Source organism: Eupeodes corollae, chromosome 3, assembly GCF_945859685.1.
Source record: "Eupeodes corollae chromosome 3, idEupCoro1.1, whole genome shotgun sequence".
Taxonomy (NCBI): Eukaryota; Metazoa; Arthropoda; class Insecta; order Diptera; family Syrphidae; genus Eupeodes; species Eupeodes corollae.
Window position 1 is genome coordinate 79,565,396 of NC_079149.1, and position 23,779 is coordinate 79,589,174.

The following is a 23,779-nucleotide window of genomic DNA, read 5'->3' on the forward strand; positions in this document are numbered from 1 at the left end:
TCTCGAGTGGTTAAAATCAAAGACCTTGGCATAATTCTAAGTTCAAATTTTTCTTTTAAAAGTCATATTGACTATATTGTCAGCAGAGCCAATTCACTTGTTGGCTTTATTAAGCGCAATTGTGTTGATTTTAGTGACCCTTTTGCTTTATTGTCGCTTTATACATCTCTTGTTAGGTCTGTATTAGAATATGCTGATGTTATATGGAACCCAACTTTTAGCACTTATTCTGATCGAATTGAAAAAGTCCAAAGGCGTTTTACAAAATTTATATTTTATAAAATGAATTGGAATTTTTCACCAGATTACAGAGCAAGATGTATTTTGTTGGGTATTAAGTCTCTTGAATCAAGACGAAAAATTCATGATGTAATGCTTGTGAGGGATGTGTTATGCTACCATGTAAGATGCCCTCAACTTCTTTCGATAATACCTATCTACGCGCCGCTAAGATCCTTTAGATCAGTAGATTTACTTTATGAACAGTTTCACAGAACAAACTATGGTTTTAATGAGCCGGTCTCTAGAGCTATCATTAATTTCAATAAAGTTTGCCATTATGTTGACTTAAGTAGTTCGAGAAATTGTTTTAAGGAAAGTGTTTTGCTTTTATTTATTTTTTAATACTGTATATAGATATCGTTAAAAAAATAACATCAATTATTGTCATTATTTTAAGAATTCTTTAGTCGTAATCTGTTAGCTGTAAATTGCTTGTAGATGTAAATAAATAAATAAATAAATAAATAAATAAATAAATAAATTTTATAAACGGGTTTTCTTTTTTCAAAGAGCCGCCAATAGCAGTCAAAAATGAAACCAAGTATAATTTAAAAAAAAAAGACTTAAAACATTGCAATACCGCTATCGAGAAAACGATTCTCCGATCCGATTTTTACGCAATGGTCGGTGCTAGGAGAAGCCGCTAAAACAAATGTTGATGACGTTGAAAATGTGACCCTGAGCGATGCATTTGGCAAAGGTAGATAATCACTTCATATACATACTTTCATGGGAATTATAAAGGTTTGTTTGTTTAAAATTGTGTCCCGATTTTCTTCGATAGCAGAACACGCTGAATATTTTATGCAATGATGTTTTTCATGACTTAAATTGATTAATTTTTGTTTAGGAGTCAAAATATCAGATCGACGGCATGGTTGCATTTTGTTTTTAGTTCCCTTTAAATTGCATACACAATAAGCTGCTCAAACGAAAACATACAAAACCGATCGGATAATTCGATATTAGGTGATAACGCATAATTTTTAAGGGTATGTTCATGATTTGAAAATCAGGTCTTTGTCATTTGATTGGAATGGAAAGAGATCATATTTCAAATCGGAATTTTAATATTTTGGTGATTTGTTTATTATGTTGCGTTAGTTAATAACACTTACTTACTTAAGGTGGCGCTACAGTCCTGTGTGAACTAGGGCCTCACCCAACAAACTTCTCCATCTAGCTCAGTCCCTATCTAGATTGTCTCCAGTTTCGCGCTCCAAGTTGGGTGAGGTCACCTTCCATTTGATCCGCGGTCTTCCTCTACTGCGCTGTCCTGTGGGTGCGGATTCGAAGACTTTGGTTTCCATGCGCTCTACGTGACCCAGCAATCTAACTCGTTGGACTTTTACCCTTCTGGCTAAGTCTACGTAGCTGTACAGCCCGTACAGTTCGTCGTTCCATTTTCTCCTCCACTCCCCTTCGATGCATACGGGACCATAAATCACACGAAGAACTTTTCTCTCGAAGCGACCGAAGGTGCTTTCATCCGCTTTTGTCATAGTCCATGCTTCTGCACCGTATAGCAGAACGGGGATGATAAGGGTCTTACATAGCAACACTTTGGTCCCTCGAGAGAGGACTTTACCACTCAATTGCTTTCTTAGTCCAAAGAAACAGCGGTTAGCAAGAGTTGTTCTGCGTTTGATCTCAGCGCTGGTGTTGTTTTCTGCGTTTGCAGCGGAGCCTAGGTAGACGAAGTCCTTGACTACCTTAGAGTTACGTCTGTCGATTGTGACGTTTTGGCCAAGACGTCGGTGTTGTATGTCCTTTGTTTTGCCCTCATTAACCGTTAAACCCATTTTTGCCGCCTCTGCCTCAATACTCACAAAAGCCCCATTGACATCACGCTGAGTTCTTCCGATTATGTCAATGTCATCAGCATATCCTAGTAATGGGACAGACTTTTGAAAGATAGTGCCTCTAGTGTTGACGTGTGAGCTCTGCACTATTCTTTCAAGCACGATGTTAAAAAAATCGCATGACAGCGCATCACCTTGTCTAAAACCTTTTTTGACATCAAAAGGTTCTGTTAAGTTGTTTCCAACCTTTATGGAGCAGCGTGAATTCTCCATGGTCATCCTGCACAAACGGACTAGTTTGGCAGGGATGCCAAAACTAGACATGGCTTTATACAGCTCGTCCCTGTATATGCTGTTATATGCGGCCTTGAAATCGATGAAAAGATGGTGGGTGTCGATTTGGTGTTCTTGGGTTTTTTCCAGGATCTGCCGTAATGTGAATATTTGATCAGCTGTGGACTTTCCTGGTCTAAAACCACACTGATAAGGACCTATCAGGTTGTTGACGATGGGCTTTAGACGTTCACATATTAGAGGGTCTCCTTTTTTCAGGATCGGGCAAACAATACTGAGGTTCCATTCATTGGGCAAGCTTTCTTCCGACCATATCTTAGAGATAAGTTGGTGCATGATCCTAACCAACTTATCTCCAGCTGCTTTAAAGAGCTCAGCATTCAAGCCATCCGCTCCAGAAGCTTTATTAGACTTAAGCTTAGATATGGCAATCTTTACTTCGTCTAAGTCGGGAGGATGGGATTGTTGTCTTTCGTCGTCTATGTTGAATGGATTATCCTGCCTGACAGCGGAATTCAGTTCGTCGTAGCCGTTATACAGTCTGCAGAAGTGGTCCTTCCATATCCTCAGCATTGACTGCGGTTCCACTATGATGTTTCCACTTTCGTCTTTGCAGTCTTCGGTTCTAGGTTTATGTACCTGTGAATTTCCTTTCACCTGTTCATAAAACTTTCGAACTTCATTCCTGCTTAAACCTCTCAACATCTTCGACCGCACGCTTCTCATGTCCTCTCTTTTTCCTTCTGAGAAGTCGGTGTTCATCTCGCCTCTTCTGCTCATAGAGCTCATGAGCAGCTCTCGTCCTTTTATGCAGCGCCGCTTTGGATGCCCGTTGATTGGCTGCTTTTGCCTGCCGACATTCCTCATCAAACCAGGGGTTCTTTGGTGGTGGCTGCTTGAAACCCAGCACATCAGAGGCGGCTTCTCTCATTGCATCTTGGCAATGTTGCCACTGGTTTTCGATACATGGTGTTGGCGGCAGAGAACTTCGAGAGAGGTTACTCGTAACTCGGTCGGAAAAGGATTTGGCGATCTCTGGCGATTGTATCCGTTCGACGTTGTACCTTCTCCCAGCACCTCCCTGTTTTGCCTTGGGTCTGGAAAACCGAAGTGCTACCTTGGCTAGAGGTAGTGGTCCGAGTGTTGAGGTGTGGAAAACGCGTACTGGCTACCATGACGTTTCGCCCCGCAGAAAAATCTATAAGCCTGAATCCGTTGTCGGAAATGTTGTCGTGCAGGCTGTTCTTCCCGATTATTCCACCAAAGATGTCTTCCCTTCCTAGCTTGGCATTAAAATCGCTCATAACTATTTTAATATCGTAGCTAGGGCACTGCTCATATGCTTTGTCTAGGAGCTCGAAGAACATATCTTTGGTGTTGTCATCTTTCTCTTCTGTGGGGGCGTGCGCTCATATCAGCCGAATTTAGCCTTGATGCGTATGGTCATGAGGCGCTCATTGATGCACCTATAGCTCAAGACTTCTTGCCTAAGTCTGGCTCCAAGGACGAAGCCGCATCCAAATAAGCGCTGTTGGTTTTCGTGGTAACAGTCACCATAGTAAATAACGCAGTTTTTCATCCTCTTTTTGTTAATAACACTGGTCGATGAAATAACTGTTTTTTCTGTGCAAAAACAAAACAATATTTTTTAGATACATTTTGAATAACTTTAGTATCTTACCAAGTTTTCGTCATTTCTTAATAGTTATGAGACTTATGGGTCTTCGTTTGGCTTATCTGAAATATTGGAAAGTTTTAACTGTTATTCCTTTGTGCTGATTTTGAATCTAAATTCCGATTTTAGCTATATGTGCCTCGAAAATAATCATTTTCAACATTATTTTTTTTTCAACATAATATGTATGTACATTTTTCAAAATCTTGATGATTTTGAATACTATTGAGAACGCCGTTTAATCCACAGGTTTTAAGTTTGAATGTTGATACATACACTACCGGTCAAAAGTTTGAGACAACCTCTGAATTTGAGAAATATCGAGTTTTAACCCCTAAACTGAAGTTTTAAGAAAAAAGTTAATACGTGAAAAAAGTGAAGAGCATGTCTAGTTGGAAATGATAAAAAAATATAAACTAGTTTTGTACTAAACATAAATTATTTATTTAAAAACCAATAAAAGCTCTAAATTGAGTTCTCATCAAAAAAACCCTCCTTTAAATTCAATATTTTTTTTTCCAATTTTTGGCAATCTTCTTACAAGGTTTTGTATTTTTTCTTATGGATTATTATTCCAGCAATTTTGTTGAGTTTCCCAAAGAGCAGATTCCGATGTTATGTGGTGATTCCGAAAATTTCTGTCAAGCTCTTCCCATAAGAGCTCAATGGGGTTAATATCTGGAGACTTCGGTGGCCATACCATTACTTTTAGAATTTCCTCATCTTCTTTTTGTTTCAGGTATCCCCGGCAAAGTTTTGAAGTGAGTTTCGGGTCATTGTCTTGCTGGAATAAAAAACCTTCACCGATTAATAGGAGTTCAGATACCAAAACGTGGTCTTCCAATAACGTTTTATAGATTTCTTTATCCATTCTTCAGATCACTCATGTTAAATCTCCTACTCCATCGAAGGAAAAACATCCCCACGCCATTACTAAACCACCTCCATGCTTTACAGTTGGGAGGGATCAAACTGTTCAGCACTGCGCCTGACGTACACTCTGCGATTTGAGCCAAATATCTCAAACTTGGACTCATCGCTCCATAAGACTGTTGATGTCTTCATCTGTCCGATCCTTATGGGTTTTGGCCCGTTCAAACCGTTTGATCTTGTTTGAACTTTTGATCGGTAGTGTACATATCATGACCAGATTAGGTTGCAATAAAATTTACAAAAATATTTGTCTCTTTTTTTAAACTGTTTGAAATAACGGTAAGTTTAAAAAGAATGAATGTATTGAAAAAGAATGCCTGTTCCCAACTGATCCTCTTAATTTAAATAAAAACAATTACAAGCTGTAATTCTTTACCAATCTGGATTTTTGGTGGAACCAATCCATTATTACCCAGGTAACAAAAAGAGATCGAGGAATCGAATCGAAATTGAGTAAATTTCGATTTCGATCCAGGTAAACGTCATCAGTGGATCAAAGTATTGAATTGAAATGAATGACATCGAAATGACATTTGGGTTTTATTTGTGTGCGTACTGTGTTGTTAATAACTTTAATCTTTATTTAGATAAAAAGTAAAAATTGGTTTTAAAATTCAAACAAAACAAAAACGTGCATCAAAAACGAGCAAAACTTTTTACACAAATAAATCGATTCCCCGATTCAGGTTTACAACCAAATTTTCGATTCGATTTACCTGGTTTAGGGAGATCGGATCTAGTAGTCCTATTTCCGAACCGATTCAGGTATATGAGGTGCTAAATCCTAATCCGATCCCAATTCAATTCTCCTTGTAAACTGGGTATGCGTATGTAGTTGTAATGATGTTTTGCTCAATGTGCTCAAACAACGTGGTGGTTAAAATGGTTGCTTCTACGACCAATCTAATCGCATAGAAAATGATGAACAAATAAAAAAACATTTCAACCTAGCCAACAATAGCTGCGTTTTATTATCACCATGATCTGATCCAGATCTTGGATTTACATGCATTACAACAACAACACAAGATCCTGCTTTGTATTTGGATCTCAATTTGAAATCCGGAATTTAATTCTTTTTTTTCACAACAAGGAGCGCTTTATCATTGTGATTTCACATGTAAATGTTGGTATCATTGCAAACAAATTAAATAAAACCTGTATTGCCATATAAACATTTCCATTTGAATGAAATAAAATATTTGTTTAAATAGAAAGCGAGAAGCTTTATATTTATTTATTTGGCTTATAATCCATGAAATAATTAGATATTTTAACAAAACCAGATATTAATTGGTGAAATTCAAATAATTAAGTCCAAAAAAATGTATATTTGACATAATTTATGGGCATTATTTTCCCAAAAATAAAAAGGAACAAAAAAAAATCATTGAACAAAACAAAAAGGTTCGAAATGTGACTTTTGAAAGAACGAATTTGACACTGCTACCAAACTTTAAATAATAAAAAATATGATGATCCAATGCTGTTTTATTATCATGATTTGATCCGGATCAGATCATGGTGATAATAAAACGCGGCTAATTTCGATAAACTCACAGCTATTTTCTGGTTTTCTAATGTGGTTTTTGATTGTTTAAATCTGTCAAAAATTTAAGGTATGCATTATTGGCATAACAACGTATACAATTTAAAATTCCAAAGAGATATGTGAAAAAATTATTTTTAGTTGGTAAAATGTGTGTTTTTGTTGGAATGTAAATAATAATTAATTTTAAAGTTTTTTATTAGACCATTTTTTTTTTCTTTTTTGGCAGTTTTTTTTTTATTAAGCACACACTCAAGAAGATATTCAAATCAAATGGGGTGGCGCAACAGTCCGTTGTGCACCAGGGCCTAGTGACTTATAACTCTCAACCATTCCTGTGTGCGAGTACTGTTGTCAGGAATGGAAGGGACCTACAATTTTAGGCCGAATCCGAACGGCTAGTTTGTTTAGTTTTAGTTGTGCAATGCTGTTTAGGTCGGAATAAGATGAGCTTATCATATTTTGTAGTTGCAATTCCACATCCGAAAAAGAGGCATGTTATTCTGAAAACGAATATGAAAACCTAAGAGTAAGATCATTAACGAAAGAATGTATTGGATTAGAAGTTGTAGACAGGAGATCATTAATAAAAATGAGAAAGAGCGTTGGAGATAAAACAGAGCCATGGGATACACCAGCATCTACTTTTGGGTTTTCAGACTTGAACCCATCCAATACTACTTGAATTGAACGATCCGAAAGGTACTTACGAATCCAATGAAGTAGGGACTCAAGAAAGACGAAAGAGCTGATAACTAATCAGCGTTTAAATGACCTTGGAAAGAAGGGACGTAAGTGCAATCGGTCGGATATTAGAGGGTGAGGAAGATTCACCTTTTTGGGATAGGCCGGACAAATGCGGGTTTCCATCAGCTCAGAACGAGGCTTGAGCAGAATAATAGTGGTGATTTCAGGTGATACCATCCGGACCAGCGGGTTTATGTATGTTAAGGTCTTTTGGGACTTTTTACCTTTTTTTGGCAGTAATGTTACCTCATTGATATACTAGATATGGAATGTTTGTAACCATTTTCGCCTATTCTTTAACGCTAAAAGTCTTTCTGTAGGTTAGATAAAATATGGAGAAACTTTTGCATTTTTATTTATTTTGTCAAACTTTGTAATAAAATAGATGTCCTTAAAAAAAGATTTTTTAGGCGAAAACATGAGGGAAATATAGCTATAAAGGTGGAATCACTTTTGAGGAGGATTTTCTGTGACAATTTTAATCAACTAGCAATCCAATTCTAGTATGCCAATGGTTCATGAGATTGAATTTTACAAATATTGAAGAATGAGTATTTGTTCTTTTAGTTGATAAAGTAGCAATTATTTTATGTTTTTTATTGCAACTTATAAACAATACAATTTGTATCTATATACATATATAAAAATAATTGTTTGTTGAACTAAAAAACTACTGGATCGCTTATTACACAAATTGGTTCATATATGCATTTTTCCACGGAGAAGGTTTGTATGATATACTCATTCATGCCATTAGCCACCAGGTGGCGCTGCAGATGAAAATCAGTATGATGATGTATTTTTAACGCGTAAGTTGAATATGATACTCGTATTAATGGAAGTAACCACTAGATTGCGGTTCCATGCATCAAGACAAATACTGATTAATAAATATCGTTACGAATTCGTATGAATATAAGTTTGAAAAATTCGTCGCGATAAGTAAAACTAAGTATACAAATATAAACTTTCTTTACTTTCGTACACTGCGAGATTTGAAATGAGTTTCTCAAACCTTGCATAAAACTTCAAAAACCATCAGTGGCTCAGTCCGAGTGCTATATTAGCTGCCAAAAACATCGATCACTATACCATCAACTTCACCATTAAGCAAGGAATACCCCGTGAAACGACAACATATAAGTTCATCCATATTTTGGAGAATCAAGATTAGGTTGTTTACTCATCCAACTAATTCTAGCGTCCCGCAATGATTATTTACAAAGGACAATCTTTACAAGTGTGATTAAATTTGGAGAATCCATGCTTCTCACATGAACATCATGTGGCTTGCTCACGTGTCGGAAAACCTTCTGATTTATTCGTCTACGCACCAGATTGAAAAGCGAAGAATTGTATTAGTGGAGCTCCTGTGGCTTTTCACCTCGGATTACAATTACAGTGAATGAATTAATATGATCGATGTGGGATACTGTTTTTTTTAACTATAAATTGCTATGTTTAACCAAAATCTTTTGTGCACTCCATTTTTTCATTGTTTAAACAAATTATTTAAAAAAATATGTTTGACCATTATATATTTTCACTTTAAAAAGTATTTTGTTTATTTATACATATGTTAAATATTACCTGAATAGACATATGTATAGGAACATTTCTCAAAGATACCTGTGTATAAAATTAGCAGTAATGATTTCAAAAAGGTACAAAAGAGTTGAGGGGAGAGCGGAGCGACTCTCAAATTAATTTCTGCTACTACTTTTTGTAGATTTTATTTTTTTTTTGTGAAAAAAACGGACTGTTGGATTTTTATAAAAAAAAAATATTAAATATCCAAAACAATATTTTCCGTGAAATAGACAATATTTTTAATTTTTAAAAGCTATTTGACTCGTAAGTAAATGTTAACCCAGTTTTAGTATTGTTTTTTTGTTAGGTTTTTATTTTTTATAAAAAAAACTGTCAAACTTTTGAAAAGATATTGGATTCGAAAATTAATTTTTGCCAACTTTTGTTAAATTTTCGTTTAAGTTTTAATTTTTTTTTTGTTTAAACTGTCAATTCAATTTTTCTCAAAATTTTACTTAATGTTGACAACAATATTTTTTGAAAGACTAAAGTAGTTTAAAGCCAATATCTCAAAGTTTTAAAAAGATATTTGAGTCGAAAATCAATTTTTACCAACTTTGATTAAATTTTCTTTTAGGTTTTTTTTGTAAGAAAAACTGTCAATTCGATTTTTCTCAACATTTTTCAAAATATTAAAAGAAATATTTATAACAAGATAAAATAAATTTGAAGCCATAATCTTAAGTTTTTGAAAAGATATTTGAGTTGAAATTCAGTTTTTACCAACTTTGAGTAATGTTTTGTTTTGGTTTTTATTTTTTATAAAAAAAAACTGTCAATCAATCTTTTTTTTCAAAATTTTATCAGATGTCAAAAACATTATTATTCGTTGCCCAAAATTGTTTTGGAGATGAAATCATATTTTAGTCGTAAAATTTTTTCAGTTTGTTATTTTCATTGGTTCATGAGATATTTAGGGTTAACCAAAATGTTCACCTTTTTTTAAACTGCTTTGGTAAAAAACCACCATCTTTCTGCCTTATTATCTGTATAGCAAAATTTATTTGAAGTCAATATCTCTTCTGGTTCTTGAGCTATAGACGACGAAAAAAAAACTTAGTGAACGTATGGACGTACTGACGTACGCACATGCGGACGTACGGACGTACATACGAGCGTTCGTGCACACACACGCAAAAAAATCTTTTTAAAAATCTTTTATTTCGACTCTAGGGACCTTGAAACGTCGAGAAATGTCAAAATTTTCAATTTAACTAATCGCAACCATTACAGTAACTTCCTGTGGGAAGTTAAAAAATTACTGTTTAGAGTGAAAATATATGGTCAACATTAATGTTTTATAATAATTTGTTTAAACAATGAAAAAATGGAGTGCACAAAAAAAAATTGGGAAAACATTGATATTTACCGTAACATATAACAAATATCCCACATCGATCATATTAAATCATTCACTGCAACTGTAATCCGAGGTTTTTTCAGTTTTGAATGACAGGCACTCCACTATATATCCTACAGCACACCGAATTTAATCTAAACTTTGCACAATTCTTTCGAAATAAACAAAATCAATAAAATGGCTTAGAATGAATTAAATATTTGTGCAATGATTTTTCTTCAAATAATTGCACCTTTGAAATTGTTTTTAGCATATACAAATCCACAATACAATTTTTTTTTCTCTATTGCCCAATAGATCTGTAAAAAGTTATTTGAGAGCTAAGAAAAAGGATTGAAAGATCGAATCCAAAGAAACTTTCAGGGAAAAAGGTAGAGATTTATATAAGATTTCTTATTTCAGAGAAGATTTTGGAAATGCTGTCGAATTATTGCTTTTCCGCTGATTTAGATATCAAACAATTTTTTCGCTTTCATACTTTTCTTTCTGAAGTCTGGGCAAACTTCCGTATTTTATTTCAACTTTCAACATATAAAATCCAATTCAAATGAACTGGCTTCCAACCCAGTACATAACCGGCCTTTTTGAAGCACATCTAACTTTGCATTGAATTGGTGCCCATGCAAATGTTGTGCAAACTGAGCCTGTACTTCGCCTTCGCTTTCGCCTCAAATCGAACCGAAAAAAAATCCCTCCGCAAAAGATATAGGTACATAGGAATACTGTGCTGCACAGCTAGCTAGACAAGCATTTAAATAATAGTGCTCAAACTGGTGCGTAAGTTCGGTTTGTTCAAAGACGGCTACTTTTTCAATATATTAAAATAACAACAAATATATATTTAAAATTTTTGTGTATAAAAATAAAAAAAAAAAACACTATTAAAATATAAAATTTTTGTTGGTCTTCAACAGCGTCTCCCTCATACCTACATAAATATACATAAAATCACCGAAAAAAGGACTTATAATTTCTAAGAATGGTATGTTACTAAAATTTGTCACTCTAAAAATGCTTGAGTCATTTTCATGATACGTATATATTTTTCTATGCTTTGTTTTAAAATCTGTCTGGATTTCGGTTTGTTTAAATTTTATTTAAATAATATATTCTAAATATATAAAAGTGATAGTTAGCCGTATTGATTGAACATAATCCTTCCGAAAACACATGTGCAGAAATCACTTCATCAAATATCTATATCCCTTTTCTCTTTAACACGCCTTGTATATGTATCATTTATTGTGTGCTTTTGGAGTTTTCTTTTTTTAAATTCTTTTCTTTTGTTGAAAATGCAGAATTATACTTGTCTATATGAGAAAAAAGTTATTGAAGTTAATGTTTGCAAAATTTAAGTTGCCTTAATTATATCCGGAAAAATATATATATATGCGGCAAACTGATGAATGCCCAGAGAGTTGCCTTATTTGGTAAAAATATGTACATAGCCCATAATGAGTGAGTTACTTTTTGTATATTCCTTTCAATTCGTTTTTATCCACTAACACTACATGAAATTAGTCATTCCATCGTACACACGTTCTGTCCGTATTTGTCAAAAACTAATGTTTTATGCGTATGCGTCCGCAATTGGCTTTGTATGGGTGTATATATACTTATCTTCATATGAGTGGTTTGGCAAATGAAACTTATTATGAATATATCATTATCCACGGAAATACTAAAAATAAATTACAAAATTCGACATTTTTAATAATAGCTGCATCCATAGTCTGATTAATAAAAAAAAATAAAGAATAAGAAAGAAAAGATCAATGCTAACAACGTGAGATTTGAGTATGAGTTGTGATTGTGAGTGGTGAGTGGGGCTATTTCACTCGAGGAAGGCGAAGCACTGCTGGACAGATTCTGTTCGTATATCTATCCTATAGTATATGTATATACACGCCCATATGTAGGGTGGCAGCGACAGCGACAGCGGTAGTCGGATTCAAATTAAAAATTTGCAAAAAGAAAATGTCTTATTAGAAATGAGTGAGTAACAGTCACTAGTCAGAAGACAAAATGTTTTCTTTATTTCAACTTCAAGTATTGAAAATATAAAATACATAGGTATAGCTACGCAATATTTACAAGTAGGGTGCCAAAATTGCCGGTAATAAAGAAAGAAAGTACCTTATTATATGAATGCATATAGTATATGTATATACATACATGTAAAATAAAAATTATGTACAAATACAGTTGAACATAAGCACGATGCGATTTCAAGCTCTGCGGCACAATTAAATAAAAATGTGGTAGTCGTCATTTAAATATTTAGTTTTTATTTTAGTAGAACCTTGTTTGTTTTTGCTTGTTGCTAAAATGCAATAAAGGCGATATGACTGGACAAATTATCAAGATTCTGTCAGTTATAGGTATGAGCTTAATCATTGATGCAAAGAAAAGAATACAAACTAGACAGACAGACGTATTGCATACAATGTGAGCAGAGTGTTTGCTTTGTTTAAAAGTGAGTAAAAGTAAAGCTGTAATAGTCGGTTATTCATGTTTTAAATAAACAAATAATAGCTTTCGAAATTGTCAGAATACAAATGATGCACCCTACCGCATATGGGAAATAATAAGAAAAAAGTTATGAAACGAGATAGAATGCCTTAAAAAGGTTTGGAAAGATAGAAACAACGGGTGTAATAATAATGAGGGTTAACATATTAAAGAATTGGACAAAAGAGCCTTCGATCATTTGAAGAGCACACATTTTACATGCATAAAAAGTATTCATTATTACAATGTTAGGGCGAGGAAACGGAACATAATAGTGAATGTATATTAAAAGTTCCAAATTTTTCTTTTTTGACGTAGGAACTTCGTACCTATGCAAATACAGAATACATTGCACCATGAGTCAAAACCGGTGTAGGTACTTATCCGCGCATTATTTTTTAAACCCTGTTCTATTTTCAATGCTAGCTAACGCTTGCTTGGCTAATGGTAAACCTCCCGCCCGGTCTTCATGCAAGCAATAGATGCATGTATGTATGTACATATGTAAAATGAATTATACACAGCTGTTTAAAAAAATAGGGATTTACTATGACAAGACAAACGATGTTCCGCCACATTTTTTTTGGAATGAAACAAAAAAAAAATAGGCGTCCTTAAGGGGAAACACTGAAACATGATGTGGGGTTGCTTTTTTATTGTTAGTCCGATCTTCCAAATTCATGATAAATATGACAAAGAATACAACGTCATATTTGTAAGATAGCGATCCCAAGCTTTCTTCAAAATTGGCGAGTTCTTGCCTTCATCATTGAATAACTGGTAACCTGGCTTAGCTATCTCAGCATCTTGATCTTGTTGGCGGACTCTTAGCCATTCCTTAATTTGCGCCATAAAATCTAACTAATTTGTTGGTTCGGAAATGTTAAGTTAACGATTGAAAGATCTTTCAATATTGGCAGATTTTCCGCAAAATATTTTAACTAATTTTACCAAACATGTAAAATCCCAAGTTTATTTCTCAATAGCAGTAATAATTAGACGATTTTCCCCTAATTGGATATAAGATGTGGTTCTTTCCGAACAGCAACATCCAATTTGTAATTGGCTGGAACCTTTTTTTGCAGCACACAACAAAAGCTTAAAGGATTTTGAAATAATTTGACAATTACAAAATACGAAAGAAATAACAAGTTATCGTTAGGCAAAATAACAAAAAATAAGTTATACAAAAAAAAGGTTGCAAAGATAGGTGAACAAGTTTTTTTTTTTTAATGTTTTTGAACGACCTGTCGTTTTCACTTCTAAAATAAATTTTCATACTTTCTGTTATCTGTCGAGAAAATTGTCTTTCAATTAGTGTGACATTTTGGTTGTTTTCTAAAGTGATCCAAACAGACAATTATTAATTGGAAGATACAAGTCAGCCGATTTTCTACCAAAAAATTGATAAAATCAACCAACCCTATAAACGGAAAACTTTCACTTGATATAATGGATAATTGGATGCTATTCGAAGAATTTTGACTTTTCGGATAATATTCAAACAAAATAAAAAATCCAATCCTTTTATTTTTAAAAGTCAACAAACAAAAAAAACAGAACAAACGATTTAAATTATTTCATTAAATTCGTTTTTAGAATTTGAGATCAAAAATTAACCTATGAATTTACTTAAGGTACTGTAAAAAATTATACCATTCTTCTAGCTGTCGCCTAAATTGGTTGTGAAAATTTTTTTAAAAGTTTGCCGATAGGGTTATTCAATTTTAAGAACTAAATTTAAATTTAAATTTTGATTTTATTAAAACAATCTCTAATAGCTATTCAAATTTTTTAACCAATTTTGTTTTGACAATGTAAATGTCTGAATTTCAAACATTTGCACTCTACAAAAAAAAAAAAATGCCCATATAAAGGGTGGTGATGAGAACCACACCTAAACTTCAAGATTTTTTTCGCATTTTATTTGAAATTATTCAATTTGAACTCAATTCAAATAATGGAAAAATACACAATCTAGCAAAGTGTTAAGGTTATTAAGGATTTTTATAAAAATGGACGTTTAAATCAAAAATAGCTCGTGTTGGTGCAGTGTTCGCGATAGTGTGGCTGAAGAGTATCTCATATTTACCATTTATATTGTTCTAGAAATACAAAAAAAAAAAAAACAATTATGCTGCATTTACAATTTTAAAAAGTAGAGGAGTGTAGACAAACTACATAAGTAAAAGTTAAAAAGGGAAGTGAATATGTTCCTCTTCACTTTAATCTTTAGTTTGATTCTTCCTGTTGTTTCTATGACTTTGATTTACCAAGATGTTCTGCATTTTCAATTTTTCTCCTTTAGTTTTTATATTCCATAATTACATTATAGCAGACATGATTTTAGTCGGGCGGGGTCGGTCAAACTCATTTAATAAAACTTAAATTTATTCAATTGTTACTTAACATTTTTCCATCCATTAACTATTATTGGCAAAAACTAAATTATGATTTTATTTAACTTTTTTAAAGGCTTCTGGTGTAACAGTTTCCGATATTTGTAAAACAACCTATGAAGAAATCAAAAAAGATAAGAAACACCGCTATGTGATTTTCTTTATCCGTGATGAAAAGCAAATTGATGTAGAAACAGTCGGAGACCGTAATGCTGAATACGATCAGTTTTTGGAAGATATTCAAAAATGTGGACCAGGTGAATGCCGGTAATAATTGCATTTTTAAATTTTATCAAGCAACACAAACTCAATTTTATTTTTTTTTTTGTATCAAAGATATGGACTCTTTGATTTTGAATATATGCATCAATGTCAAGGTACATCAGAAAGTTCAAAGAAACAGAAACTGTTTTTGATGTCGTGGTGCCCCGATACTGCCAAAGTAAGTTTTATTTTAAGTCTTAATTTGAATGTTGAATGATGAATTTATATTTATTCCATAAAGGTAAAGAAGAAGATGTTGTATTCCAGTTCTTTTGATGCATTGAAAAAGTCGCTTGTTGGTGTACAAAAATATATTCAAGCAACTGATTTGTCCGAAGCATCCAGGGAAGCCGTTGAAGAAAAGTTGCGCGCCACTGACCGTCAATAAGCATAAATATTTAAACGTTTTCATAAACCATGCTTACTAATTTGTACTTGAATAAACAATAAAAACAGCAAACATTTGTAAAAAAAAAATATAAACGCATATCTTCAGTTCGGATAAAAACAGTTTAATAATTCTATTGCGTGAGCCCAATTTTGTGCTTAAAGAATAAAACTATTTTCAGGAAAAAAAACACTTAGCCTTAAAGCAAAATATGTGGACATTTCAAAATCATACCCTTTTTATGTATTGTAGTAATATTTTGTAGTAGTTCAGATTTTGTGCCAAATTGATTTATAATCCAGCTTTTCGACATCAAACCTTTTTGGTGATTTTAACTTGTAAGGATAAGTATATTTAATGCAATTATATTATATTTGATGGTACATATTTTCCCAAATGGAAAAAGAGCAAATGTATACAGTACTGTGCAAAACTTTTGCAACTATCACCGCCAATCAAAGAATTGAACATTCCAATCAAACTATTTTTATTGTTCTAGACTTTTTTATTTGTCAGCTTATTGTTTATAATCTTAACACTGATCCATAGCCAAATTCTACAAATGCATGGCTTTTACAAAAAAAAAAAATAATGATTTCGGCTGTGCAAAACATAACTAGTGGCTAATTATCTTTTCATCTCATTTTGATAACGGTTAATCTGATTTATTTTGATGTTGGTAAGTTTATACGTTTAGCTTGGTTTGTTAAGTTAGCTATAGCCGGGACTTTGATCGATAAAACGTTGTTTTACGAGTAAGATACATTCTATTTAAATTGAAAAAAAGACAGGCATTTAAGTGCTTTCAAAAAAGGAGCATCACAAAAATAAATTTCAAAGAAATATTCCATTCAAAATCGGCTATTTGTAGAATCATCATAAGTGGAAAGGTGTTATTCCATCTTAGAGGAGGTAAAAAATGATTGAAAAATAACAGATTTCTCCCGAAGAAAACCCACGGAATCATCCAGGGAAGCAAAAATTTAACTTAGGTTACCCGTTGACCCACCAACTATCAGACGCCTTACACTTCAGGCCGGATTGCGTTGTTTTCAAATTAGCCATTTATTTAAAAAAAAATATGTGAAAGCTCGTTTGGCTTTTCCAAAAACTCATCTTAATTCGAGTCCCCAAAAATGGAAAACGGTATTATTTTCTGACGAATCAAGTTCAATATGCACGGATCGGATGGAAAACAACATGTGCAGAAGGCCAAGAGGTGAGAGGATGAGTGCAAATTACACTAAAAGAACGATCAAACATAGAGGTGGTTCAATTTTGGTCTTGGGATGCTTCCTTGGCCAGGACAATTCGACAAGTGGAGGGCATAATGAATTCTGAAGACTATGTAGCCATTATTTGTAACACCATGCTGCCTTATGTCCATTGGGAAATGGACGTTCCAACACTAATGATCCCAATACAAGCCGAAGTAGACCACAAAGTGGATTGCAAAAAAAATATTGAGGTTTTACTATGGCCAGGTCATTCCCTAGACCTAGACCCAATAGAGAATCTGTGGGAAAGTGTGAAGAGAAGAATTTGGAACAACATGGTTAAGCACAAAAGTGAACTCTTCGCTGGAATTCAGAAGCATTCAAATGACATTCCAAAAACACTTATTAATAACCCTATAGCTTCAATACCCAGAAGATATGCAGCCGTTATAAAAAATAAAGGGTATGCAATTAAATATTAATATTTCCTTGCCTAACTTACTTAATTTAAGTAAATAGTTTGTAATTTAGTTGTACAGATCCAAGTTGCCAATGTTTTGCACAGCAATTTTACCAACTATGAAAGTATTTAGTTAATTATTTTTTGTTTGAGTGAAGAGTGCTAATTTTTTGTCCAACAATTCTAACGTAAAATCAAAAGAGTTTAGAAAACTAAAGGAAGAATTTTGCTGTTGATTTTCTAAACAATTTTTTTTTTAACAAAAATGTTGGAGGTTCTAGTTGCAAATGTTTTGCACTGTACTGTATATATGAGAACTTGTCAACCTAATGCCTAAAAGTCTTTCATCTAAGTATGTATGTACTAAAGTTAAATTTTAAAAGAAGATAGATAGATATAAATTTATTAAAGGTTTTTTGAAAGCTCTTTAAACTTAAGGAAAGGCCTTATAGAAACGAAATTGTATTTTTAATGACAATAAATTTCTATTATTCTCAATTGCAATTTTATAACAAGCAACAAAAGTGATAAAAGATAACAAAGTGTTTTTAGTTAACAAATACTACAAAGTGCATGATCGATAACACACAAAATTGAAAAAATGTAGAATTTTGTACTGTAGAGTCATTTGTGTAATATAAATACTTATAAATCATACAAATTTTCTATTGTATACCACATTTGTGATCATAAGACGCTCAATCGAATACTAAAAAACTAGATCTTTCAAATTAACCAAAAATGATTGATATTTCCTATTATTAGCCTTGTTATAAAAATTTATTTATTCTGTGGTTTAGTCAGTTCATCGAAGGTGACTAAAGCTACATTTTTAATGGAAATCTATTGCATTGCAATCTTTGTTACCATATACTGCCTTAACCTAATGGTTAACAGTGGCCTTATAAGGAAATATGAAACAATTCGTTTCAACTCGACTCGCCTCGATTTTATTCACAGTTGTAAGTTGAGCTCAAAGATTTTCATGAAATTTACAGCTGATTTCCGGGTACTTGAATTTGAAATTTTCGCGAAATCGCGGATAAGTGATTCATCTCTTAATTTTGTTTATTACCCCTATTAAGGTTCGCGAATCGAACGTTCGAAGTGAGATATTTTCATTAGCGAACTAACACATTCGACATACCACGGTTGGCGAACTTAACAGTTCGAGTTCGAAATTCAATGCTACCATACAAAAAAACTATAACAGGCATAAATAAACTCATGAAAATTTAAAAAAAACTGTTTTAGCATTAATTGACGATTTCATACATATTTAATAAAAATGCAAAATAAATCAAAATGATAAGCAACGTACACTTTTTTTTGGAGAAAACGAAAATTACAAAAAAAGTAAGAATGCTTCGACTGCGCAAGAATATCCGAGACAACTCTAATTTCTTGGAACTCCCTAATCTAATCTGTAAGTAGATCAAATATTTTGTACCAACTGGAAGTTCTTTTAATTCTAATTAATTTCTTAAGTTTCAGATCATGTTTTCGACTAAATAAGGAAGATTTGTATTCGTATTAAACAAGTTGGAAGGTCAATTTAAAAATGCACACACCTCCTTAATCCCTTCTATACTAAAATTAGTTTCTGCAATTAGATTTTTTGCTAGTGGGAGTTATCAGAGCAGCGTGGGAAAAGATTTTGACTTAAGCCTGTTACAATCCTCGGTTTCCTTAGTATTAAAAGAAGTTGTTTGTGCAATTGAAGACAAAATATGTCCATCCTGAATCAGTCTCAACATGTCATCCGATGAGAAACAAAACGCTCGAAACTACTTTTTTTAACAGCCAGGTTACCAGGAGTAATAGGATGTGTTGACGGAACCCATTTAGAAATCGTTGCTTTGATTGAGTTGCTTTATCAGTATCTTAGCAGAAAAGGATATTACAGTTTAAACGCAATGGTAGTAAGTTTTTTGCCCGAGAATAGCTTTTGGTTTTTAGTGCAAGTTTTTAAGGCGTGTGACCATAAAATGTGTATTCGTTATGTTGACTTAAGATATCCTGGATCAACCCATGATTCCTTTATATGGAACTCCAGTAATCTTAAATCACTCCTTGAAAGGTGGTACCAAAGAAGAGAACGTTCAATGTTCCTTATTAGTATTTTTGTCGTTCAATAATTTTTCTTTTCTATCGCGAGTAGATGGCCCAAGTGAGTTGAGGGTTGTACCAAATTTTTTTTGAACAACCAAACTCTCCAACACCTCTCTCTGCATTTGGGTTCGATTCCATCAGTTCGACTAACTTTTCATACTGATTTGTATTAGTTCTCTTGCAGCCGATTCATGTTATGTTTATAAAAAAATTAAATATACATATGAACTTACATTGTTTTATATTCCAACATTTCTTTTACATAAGCTTCGACCTTTTCTCACACAATATGAACGTTCGACAAATAATAACACGAATTACGTTCAAATCAACGAAAATTCGATAGCGACAATAGAGTGAGATCAATCTTCGAAAAATGAATGACATTTAAGTCAAATCAACAGTTGTCAATTCGACAATGGTAATACAAATTTCAAACACTCACGCGTTTCGCGCTCCAAGTTGGGTAAGGTCACTTTCCACTTTGCGCGTCACCTGATCCGCGGTCTTCCTCTACTGGGCTGTCCTGTGGGTGTGGATTCGAAAACTTTCCGGGCCGGGTTTCCATGCGCTCTACGTGACCCAGCCATCTTAGCCGTTGGACTTTTACCTCTGATGCATACTTGACCGTAGATCAAACGAAGAACTTTTCTCTCGAAACGACCCAAGGTGCTTTCATCCGCTTTTGTCATAGTCCATGCTTCTGCCCCGTATAGCAGGACGGTAACAGCGGTAAGCAAGAGTTATTCTTCGTTTGATCTCAGCGCTGGTGTGGTTTTCTGCGTTTACAGTGGATCCTAGTTAGACAAAGTCTTTGACTACCTCAAAGTTACATCTGTCGATGGCGACGTTTTGACCAAGACGTCGGTGTTGTAGGTCCTTTCTTGAAGAAAACATGTACTTTGTTTTGCCCTTATTAACCGTTGAACCCATTTTTGCCGTCTCCAGTTTCGCACGCCAAGTTGGTTGAGGTCCTCTCCCACCTGGGTGCTCCACCTGAGTCGTGGTCTTCCTCTTCTGCGCAGTCCCTCGGGATTGGATTCGAAGACCTTCCGGGCTCGAGCGTTGATGTCCATTCGCTCTGCATGACCTAGCCATCTAAGCCGTTGCATTTTAGTTCTGCTAACTAGGTCAGTGTCGCTGTACAGCCCGTACAGCTCGTCGTTAAATCTTCTCCTCCATTCTCCATCTATGCGTACCCGATCAATTTTTCTCTCGAAGCATCTTAAGACACTCTCATCTTTCTTTGACAGGTCCAGGCCTCAGCGCCATAAATTAGAAACGGGATGATGAGTGTCTTATAGATGGTGATTTTAGATGCTCTAGGGAGGACTTTACTTCTCAACTGCCTTCTAAGTCCAAAGAAGCAGCGATTTGCAAGAGTTATTCTTCGTTTGATTTCAGCGCTGGTGTCGTTGTCTGTGTTAATAGCGGTGCCTAGGTACACAAAGTCCTTAACTACCTTAAAGTTATAGCTGTCCATGGTGACGTTTTGTCCGACGTCGTTGTTCAGTGTCCTTTTTTGATTACAGCATATACTTGGTCTTGCCCTCATTGACCACTAAACCCATCTTCTTCGCTTTCGTCGCAATGCTCAAAAACGCTCCACTGACATCACGCTTTGATCTTCCAATTATGTCAATATCATCTGCGTATCCGAGTAAATGGATAGTCCTTTGGAGGATTGTTCCTCTAGTGTTGACGGTTGAGTTTTGCACAATTCTTTCCAGAACGATGTTGAAGAAGTCGCATGACAGTGCATCGCCTTGTCTAAAACCCTTTTTGACATCAAATGCATCGGTAAGATCTTTTCCGACCTTGATAGAGCAGCGTGCATTCTCGTCATTCTGCACAAACGGATAAGTTTGACAGGGATGCCAAAACTAGAAATTGCTCGGTAGAGCAAAGATGTTGTCATACGCGGCTTTAAAATCGATAAAGAGATGATGGGTATCGATTTGAAGCTCCTGGGTTTTTTCCAAGATCTGCCGTAGTGTGAATATTTGGTCGATAGTGGACTTTCCTGGTCTGAAGCCACACTGATAAGGACCAATCAGGGTGTTGACGAATGGCTTCAGACGTTCACATAATATACGCAATGTTAAGAAGACTGATGCCTCTGTAGTTGGCGCAGTTTAGAGGGTCTCCCTTCTTATGTATCGGGCACACTATGCTGAAATTCACTCATCGGGCATGCTTTTTCCGACCATATTTTGCAGATGAGTTGGTGCATGCTCCCTACCAAGTCATCGCCTGCTGCTTTGAATTGTTCGGTTCGTCATCGCCGTTATATAATTTGGAGAATTGATCTTTCCATATTCTCAGCATCGACTGCGGTTCTACTACGATGTTACCCTGATCGTCTTTACAGGCTTCGGTTCGTGGCTGGTACCCTTGGGAGGTTTTTTACATTTTGGTAAAATTTACGAACCTCATTCCTGTTGTGACATACCTCTATCTCCTCGATCGCACGCTTCTCATGCTCTTTTTTTTCCGTCTAAGAAGCCGGTGTTCCTCTCTCCTCTTCTGCTCGAGAGCAGCTCTAGTCCTTTTATACAGCGCCGTTTTGTAGGCCTCTTGTTTCGCTGCGTGGCTTGCCGGCATTCATCGTCAAACCAGGGGTTTTGCTGTGGTGGCCGTGTGAAACCTAGCACTTCAGAGGCGGCATCTCTGTTGGCTGCAAGGCAATGTTGCCACTGGTTTTCAATGCTTAATGCAGGCAGCATAGGACTCCTTAAGAGGTTATTAGAGACTCGATCGGAGAAGGGCATGGCAGTCTCTTGCGATTGTAGCCGTCTTACGTCGTACTAGCCACCAGAACGTCTCGCCCCGCAGCGAAATCGACCAGCCTGAATTCGTTGTCGGAGGTGGTGTCGTGCAGGCTGTATCTCCCGATTATGTCACCAAAGATGTCTTCTCTTTCTAGCTTGGCATTAAAATCTAATAAGACAATTTTAATGTCATAGCCAGGGCACTGCTCATATGTCTTGTCCAAGAGCTCGAGGAATTTGTCTTTGGTGTCTTTATCTTTCTCCTCTGTTGGGGCATGCGCGCATATTAGGCTTATGTTGGCGAATTTAGCCTTGATGCGGATTGTCGTGATGCACTCGCTCACACTTTTGAAATCAAGACGTTTTGCCTGAGTCTAGTTCCAACAACAAATCTACACCCAAATATACGCTGTCTTTGTTCTCGGTAGCAGACGCCGCGCCGTAGTAAAATTCGCAGTCTTTTAGTTTGCGTTTGCCCGGTCCATCCCATCGCACTTGGATGGCGGTAGTATCTGCCTTGCAGCAGTTAAAGGCTTCCGCTAATTTTTCGGCTGCACGTGGTCTGTTAAGGGACCTAAAATTCCACGTACAGATCCGAAGTTCGTTGTTATTATTTCGTTTGCGTGGGTTGTCAACATTGAATCCGGCCGTATCCGAGGCTTGTTGTGCTTCGCAACTAAAGGTAGTTCAACCTTTCTGGAACTGTAGACGCCACCGTTGATTCCATCTCGAGAATTCATCCGGTGCAGTCTGGATAAGGAGAGGTGCCTTAGTGGACACCTCTCCCCCCTCTCTCGTTTGCTAGTGGCTACGTAGACAAAATTCAACTGGCTTTGTGAATGCAAAACTACACTGCAAAGCTAGTCAATCTAGAACTGTCATATTATTGACAAATTCAAAGATATAAAATAAGAAATATTTTTGATTGATTTAACTTATATTTTGTGTATTCAATAAAATTTAAAATTTAAGACACAATTTGAATGATTTATATTTGTATTTAAATACTTAACTATTTATTTCATTTTGAATTCGTGTGTCTTTACCGAGCAGCAGATTCTGAAACGTCAAAATCATTCTCCACTAACTTTGTAGCCGAATTTTGTACACTACCTCGGAGGGGAAATGTCAACTAGTTTTTTAGTTAGATTTAGCCAATCAAAATCCCTTGACTACGTAGCCACTACCTTTGTGAATACGACCAGTGCCTCTAGTGTTGACGTGTGAGCTCTGCACTATTCTTTGAAGTACAATGTTAAAAAAATCGCATGACAGAGCATCCTTGTCTAAAACCTTTTTTGACATCGAAAGGATCTGTTAATTGTGGGAATACTTTCTTCCGACCATATCTTACAGATAAGTTGGTGCATGCTGCTAACCAAATTATCTCCAGCTGCTTTGAAAAGCTCGGCATTCAAGCCATCT

The 23,779-nt window shown here is 35.0% G+C and overlaps 1 protein-coding gene across 1 annotated transcript; it reads left to right on the forward strand.

The window, feature by feature from the left end:
• The first annotated feature begins 10,916 nt into the window (after positions 1-10,916).
• LOC129952042 (cofilin/actin-depolymerizing factor homolog) lies at positions 10,917-15,889 on the forward strand. The gene is made up of 5 exons (XM_056064467.1): positions 10,917-11,005; positions 11,147-11,214; positions 15,219-15,409; positions 15,479-15,584; positions 15,648-15,889. The coding sequence occupies exons 2-5, from the start codon at positions 11,212-11,214 to the stop codon at positions 15,792-15,794; spliced, it is 447 nt and encodes a 148-aa protein (XP_055920442.1). The 5' UTR covers positions 10,917-11,005; positions 11,147-11,211; the 3' UTR covers positions 15,795-15,889.
• Positions 15,890-23,779: the final 7,890 nt, after the last annotated feature.

Bases quoted from the DNA above. Each gene is read 5' to 3' on its own strand.
- LOC129952042 (XM_056064467.1), top strand. The intron at 15,410-15,478 runs GTAATAATTGCA...TTTGTATCAAAG, and splicing joins TGTGGACCAGGTGAATGCCG to ATATGGACTCTTTGATTTTG. The intron at 15,585-15,647 runs GTAAGTTTTATT...TATTCCATAAAG, and splicing joins GGTGCCCCGATACTGCCAAA to GTAAAGAAGAAGATGTTGTA.